The following is a 6,678-nucleotide window of genomic DNA, read 5'->3' on the forward strand; positions in this document are numbered from 1 at the left end:
TCATGTTATTGTTATCAGTTTCAACTATGTGTCATTTTGTTAGAACATGTCTAGAAACAACTTTGTACTATATAAAGTACTACTATGTGGCTTTTTCCAATTGTCATTATCAATTGTGAGCAACCCGGTGTCAGACTTTGATACTTTTCTGTATGCCTGAAGTTGGAGTTATCTCCTCTTTGTCATGGATCTCGTCTGTTTTGGAGTGGCGGCAGGGGTTGTTTTTATTTGTTATCTGGGATCTAGTATCAATAGATTAAACCAATATCATATATCCATCAAAAATCTTAAATATCGATGATCCAAATCATTTCACTTATAAAGTTAAAATTTTCTCAATTTTGATATTAGGGTTAACCACTCAGACTTAAATCATGTTTTTCTTAGGTGAAAGTTTTGAAATTTTAAAATATATAAAAGTGATAGAGTTTTTAAAGTTTCCAATAGTCTCCTTGACAGAATATAGTTTGTGCATAGCTTTGTTTCGATTGAGGAAACAATCATCTCCCTAAAGAGCCTTCTAAACTTCATAGAGGAAACTATCCGTATTTAATGATAAATTGATCGATTTTCGTTTTTGATCATTTGATGAATCCTAAAAAAAAACCAAGATTTTCTTATATGCATTTTTCACATTGGCGGTATACAGCATATACTGCTGAAGCTCTGAATCAAGACGCTAGAGTAATAGGCATAAAAAAATGAAAGAACATAATAGTCGCAGCTAAAAGTCTCAAGCTCGGCTATACATTATATCAGTCATTTTATCCTCCTAAAATTCTCTTCATTTTCATTTCATCCTGACCAACAAACTGCATCAATCTCATCTCTTGCAGACTTATACAACTCTAGCTTCTTAGCACATTGCTGTCTCCTTTCCATCAATACAGAATCTTCATCCAGCAACTGTGCAAGTTGCATTACCTGAAAAATAAACAGCAAAAATTAGTCGAGAAATACTCAGTATTGCAGATGACGAGAATGCATTTTGGTGTGTATAACCTCTTTTCTGCCAAGTTGAGCGTAAAAGTGATCAAGCAAAGATCGCTTTGCTTCCCTCACTTGACAATGAACAACAGCCTTTGGAATGGTACTCCTCAATGTTTCAGATACCATCCCAACATAAGATAAAACATTTGAACCAATCCTTTGGAAGTGTCCCTCAGCAGAGGCAGGAGCTGGATTCCCTCCCTTGTCGACGACTTCTTGTGGGAGTTTACGGAAGAAATCAACTGTGATATAAGAAGATTCCATTTCCACTAGTCTTAATGTTGTCTTCTTGCCGTCTTCACGGAATCTCTCTAACGCCTCATTAGCTGCTATAGCTATTTCAGACCGGAGAGTTGGAAAGCGCTTCAATTCCTGCAACCATTGTCAAAACTTACTAACAAGTCTAAAACCACATTTCTTTTCATTTCTTATAGGCAGTATTCCAATTCAAACCTCTGTTTCGGAAATTGACTTTCTCACGAGTTCCTTCAGGACAAAATGAACCTGTGCCACAGATAGCACACATATGAATTAACAAAAAAATTCAAGATCATAAAACAAGATCAATCATTGTGAAGAAAATAAAAACAGAATCAGTGAACTATTTAAAGCAAAAATGAATCGCTTACAGCATCTACAGAAGCTTGCGCGGGACCTTTGAAGTAATTCAGTGAGCTTTCTAGGAGGCGTCGGTAACCTTGTTCGGGGGCGATTAGATGAGGTTGGTATCCATCTGCCTCAGAAATAACATTTCTCACATTTTGCTGTGATAAATGACGCTCCAGTGGAATCTTTCTCAATGCAGCAGGAAGCTGGTAATCAAAAACTATATAAATTTTGTCACCACCTGGTCGCCTAGGAGAACAAACAACACGATAAAATTAGAAAGGTTGGGGATTTTCCCTCCTGCAAGTATTTTAAAAAGGGTTGTTTTTTCAAGAGTTTCTTAAAGAATCAAGTATCAACTCAAACCCCAATTTAAACATATAACCAATAAACACAGAACCAACTAATTATATCTACATTTAAGACCCAAATTTATTTCCTTACCCTCCATCTAAATGCTCCTTAAACACCCGGTCAAAAGCACGGCATAATTCTAGAATAGTGTACAGTTGGGCCTGACAAAAGCAAAAGTTGGATGAATAAATATCCTAATAGGAATTATTTTAACTTAAATTGATAGCTGATAGCACAAAATACTCCTCACCCCAGCATCTATGGCAACTGGTCTACCAAGGTGAGCCAACTCTGCTTCAAGGTCGTCAATGCTTCTATTAATGAAAGATGCAATTCCTGGAATCCGAGCTCTTATCACAGACTCTAAATGCTGGAACCAGATGAGTTTTATAATTAACCAGGTAAATATGGAAAGTTAGAAGAAAAAAATAGCCAAAAAAGCATGTCCCTCCAACAGCTATCGGAAACAATACAAGGATACATAGAAACCTTAGAGAGAAGCCTTGCTAGATATTCCGAGCCCATTTTGCTGCTCAAGTGTGCGTAATCACGATTGGTGGAAAAAAATTCACGCTCTCTTTGTCGAGCAGCAATCATATCTACTTTCCTATTAATATCTTCCTGAGAACGGTTTACAATTCCTACCCAAGGATTACGAAGTCGGTATGATCTTCCCTCAAGGACCTACAACACGACAAAATTGGAACATTAGCTACCCCAATATGCGAAAATCATTGAGTATGCATGTCGATTAACATTAGTAGAAAATCCACAAAAAGTTTCATCGTGGAGCCAATCAGCCAAATATATAAGTTTACTGAGTGAACCAGAAAAGCTAAGATTCTTACATCCAAAGCATTTGTGCCTTTGTCCATCAAATCAATCTTTGTCAACACACCAAATGTTCGTTCACCTAAGTGGAAAATATTTTGAATACATAGTCAAGAAAAAACACAATAGTATTATGAGAAAATAAATGCATACAGTTTGTATAGTTCAAGCATGAATGTGAGCAAAATGCAGCAAGCATACCAGCAGGGTCAACTTGTCTGGAAACCTTGACAGCATCAGATGTCGCTACATCTTGATTTGCAGGAGTAATGGCCAAAATTAAGCAATTAGGCTGCAATTCAAAGAAAACAAATCATGAATAGATAAATAAAAGGATTAAAAGTGCAGTCAACCATGCAAACTTCAAAATTCATATTATTATTATTTTGACACAGGTTCAATAGCATTATGTCAGATTGGGAAAGGTTGAAAAGCCCCATATTTAGATTTCAGAGTATGATCAAATATCGCCTGTCATCACTCACAAGTACTTGCCATCACGGTGAAGTGATTCAAATAAAGATGGTGAACTTATTATATCAATCTCCAATAGATTTCTTCAATGCAGTCTAGCAACTACAAAAATAATGCAATAGACGCTTAAGTAGCAAAACCATATGATAAAAGGATAAACACATTATATCTTTTTCTACTCTGTTTTGATATCATAAAAAGGACACCACAGTTGATTAGGCTAGACTCTACAGTCTGTGTGAAATTGTCAACTACAATCTTCATTGTTGTTTAAACTTCAAAAACTTGCAAACAATCCCCCCAACCTTACTCAGATATGCCAAAAGCCATAGCTGGTGGCAAAAGCGTAACTTTATTTCCCCAAGGTTTTAGAGCCCACATCTAGTTTTTAAAGAGCTACACTATTACAGATTTTCAAGCTACATAGACTGTGATGTTATGCCCATGAATCCTAGGGTAAGGCTGACCAAATAAAGCCGACAAAACTGGCATGACAAATTGTTTAGTAAGTAACTTACATGTATTACTGCTTTAAAAAAATAAAGACCAAATAACTTAAGTAGAAAATAAGGGTAAGAGATCAACTTCAGACATACCCATTAGATTGAAATGAATGACTTTTTATGTACTAGTGTACTCTTTTTCAATCATAATAAACACAAATCATCAGTTTTTTCAAAAAAACAACACAGGAAATTCTGTTTGTAGCAATGTGGATAAAAGTACGTCTTTCAAGTTTAAACTACCTTATCAACATATGAGTGGATCAAGTTCTCAATGTCTTGAACAATACTTTCTGGCTGTCCCTCTGATAAAGTAAAATAAAAAATTAACTACAAACTTAAAAAAGGAAAAAGAAAATTGTTGATATAAAATACAAGATTATTTATAAAAAGATAGTAAAAAAAAACGTACCTACAGCGACCTTTGTTAAACCAGGCAGGTCTACCAGTGTCAAATTGACAACTGCCAACAATAACAACAACTTTAAAAAATTATAATAATAGTAATGAGAACAAAAACGGCATTAATCACATGAATACCCCAAAACAAAATGGAAAATCCATAATCCACATACAGACTGTAGACACTCCCACGGGCAGAGGACGGATCACTCATTTACAATAATATTAGAGGATATACAACTCCATTTAAACATCACGATGGGTGATTCCTAATTACCAAACTTCTTCTGACATTGACAGATACTAGTGGTTTAACAACTTAACAAAGCAAAATGCAATTCAATTTGAAATAGTAAATAAATGGAAAAATAGAATCAGCCTTAATTGATAAGCAAGGCACCCAGAAAGCATGTATTAAACATGAAATGAACAACATCAAATAAAGCAATAAAATAGCACAAATAGTTAAAAGAGGTTAACACTATCAAGTTTAAAGGGATTGTAGAAATGGAAAGGACTGATTACATATTATTTCCAACAAATACCTACTGCAATATGGTGACTCAAGTCTCAAATCATGTCTGACAACAAGAACAAGTGCCATTTACTACTAGGAAATCAATCCCAGAAAACAGAGAGAAAAAAAAACATAAAACCAAGGGATGCATGGCAATTGAATGAAATGTAAAATATAACCTCTTTACCATTTGGTGAGTAGATGCTTAGATGAATAGGAACAGGAGATATCTGATTTGATTTCCCAGTCATCCTATTGGTTTCATCTTCAATTTCTTTTCGAACCATAGCTACAAAAGTTAATAAAAAGTCAAACAATTACCGAAAAATAGTGGATGTAATATAATTTTACCAGTGTCAATTTGTACAACAATTACCGAAAAATAAAATAAAAATAACACTAGCTAGCAGTTAATATCAATTAAGACAACCTAAAAAATGAGTCCACTTCAATCAAAGTTGTTCATGATAACCTTAGTTAAATATCTTTTGCGGTAAAAAAAAAGAAACATGATTCCCCATGTCTCCACCACAATACACCCAAGAAATAAATTGGGGCAAGTTTCAAGTTAATCGACAGCACGAGATGGAATGCCCAGTAGAGGCTAACAGGCAAATACATTTTGAGTTTAAGTTAAGCATACAAACTAACAATACCAAGCAATTCAGAAAAATAATTAACTCTTGTGAGAATGACAAACTAGCAAGTCAAATTGCACACTTTGAATGTTCTGTTTTTAACAAAATAAAAATGCATGCAGGGCTTATAGTGATCAAGGAACTCTGATTTCTACAATCTTCCAATGTAGATTTAAAATCAAACATGCATTGCAAGAAAAAGACATACAGAAATCAGTAAACCGTTTCTTTGGCAAGTGCAGAAACTCTGCATACTCTTGCAACCCTTCCTCTATTCTGTGCAGCTGCAACACCAAAGGCCTCCGCGTCACAATCCCTAAACATTACTTCAAAATGTAAGTCACAAAAAACAAAGCCAACCATTTCTTTTCTTTCATTATTCAAAACATTCTTCAATATTCATTTTTCTCCTAACAATTCCAAAAAAAAAAAAAAAAAAAAAACCTAACAGTCTTTCAATTTCCACAGTTTTCTCAATTATGAGCAACAAAACAGGATATGTATACTAAAAATGAAATGAACGGTTAAATCGGTGACAGTAATGTACCTGATCCACGGGGGAGAAAATCACGGCCGACGATGCTCTCTAACACCGATGATTTTCCAGAACTCTGCATTTTCAAAAAAATCAGAACCAAAAACAAGAAAATGCGTGGACGGTGCAGAACTGAATATAAAAGAGAAGCGAGAAGCGAACCTGACCGCCGACGACGGCGACGGAGGGAAGCGATTCCCAAAGAGAGTGAGAAGCTTGATCGGCGCCGTGGTCACCGAGGAGAGTGCATGCTCGTTGAATTCGGTTAACGAGAGAGATCAATGAGTTCATTGTAGCCATTGGTTCGGATTCTGTTTCTGGCTCAGGTTCGGATTCTGGTTCGGATGAAGACGAAGAGGTTGTGAAAGTGAGGATGAAGAAGAGAACTAAAGGGAAGAAGAGAATGAGAATAAGAGAAGCTATTTTGTGTGTGGGAGTGTTTCAGTTACGTTATTGCGCTTTTCGTTTTTCGTGTTTGATTTTTAAAATTTGTTTTGTTTGTGTGTGTGTGTATGAGAGAGCGGAGAAAGTGGGGCACGTAAGTGTGAGTATCGTGGACTTGAGAAGCTGAACTTTTACTACTTCCGTTTCTTCTTTTTCCGGTTTCGAATGAGTCCAACTTTTTTTATTAGTAAAACCTTATGTTTACTCCCTTTTCTTTTCTTTTAAGCAAAAGCTTATTTTAGTACTTTCTAAAATGTCATTCTTTATTTTAATTTTCTTTAAATTGCCTAAATAAAACCATCACAATCCCAATTCTAATGGTAGAGTTAGCTAAGCACTAGTACTCAAGTTATAGGCATCTATTGGAAGATTTGGAGAGATTTT

The 6,678-nt window shown here is 35.3% G+C and overlaps 1 protein-coding gene across 1 annotated transcript; it reads right to left on the bottom strand.

The window, feature by feature from the left end:
- Window positions 1–548: 548 nt before the first annotated feature.
- LOC127074284 (phragmoplastin DRP1E) lies at window positions 549–6,417 on the bottom strand. Its single transcript, XM_051015590.1, has 15 exons — window positions 6,013–6,417; window positions 5,863–5,926; window positions 5,524–5,631; window positions 4,865–4,966; window positions 4,171–4,221; window positions 4,002–4,063; window positions 2,983–3,073; window positions 2,799–2,863; window positions 2,440–2,634; window positions 2,201–2,320; window positions 2,041–2,111; window positions 1,620–1,845; window positions 1,444–1,494; window positions 1,003–1,362; window positions 549–924 (listed from the first exon to the last, which is right to left on the bottom strand). The coding sequence occupies exons 1-15, from the start codon at window positions 6,148–6,150 to the stop codon at window positions 796–798; spliced, it is 1,833 nt and encodes a 610-aa protein (XP_050871547.1). The 5' UTR covers window positions 6,151–6,417; the 3' UTR covers window positions 549–795.
- Between the last annotated feature and the right edge of the window lie 261 nt (window positions 6,418–6,678).

The sequence above is a fragment of the Lathyrus oleraceus genome, chromosome 4 (assembly GCF_024323335.1).
Source record: "Lathyrus oleraceus cultivar Zhongwan6 chromosome 4, CAAS_Psat_ZW6_1.0, whole genome shotgun sequence".
NCBI classification, from domain to species: Eukaryota; Viridiplantae; Streptophyta; class Magnoliopsida; order Fabales; family Fabaceae; genus Lathyrus; species Lathyrus oleraceus.

Excerpts from the sequence above, each read along its gene's own strand:
- LOC127074284 (XM_051015590.1), bottom strand. The coding sequence starts at position 6,150 with ATGGCTACAATGAACTCATTGATCTCTCTCGTTAACCGAATTCAACGA. Across the intron at positions 4,967-5,523 it reads GAAACGGTTTACTGATTTCT|CTATGGTTCGAAAAGAAATT; the intron begins GTATGTCTTTTT and ends TAACTTTTGTAG. Across the intron at positions 925-1,002 it reads CTCAACTTGGCAGAAAAGAG|GTAATGCAACTTGCACAGTT; the intron begins GTTATACACACC and ends TTTATTTTTCAG.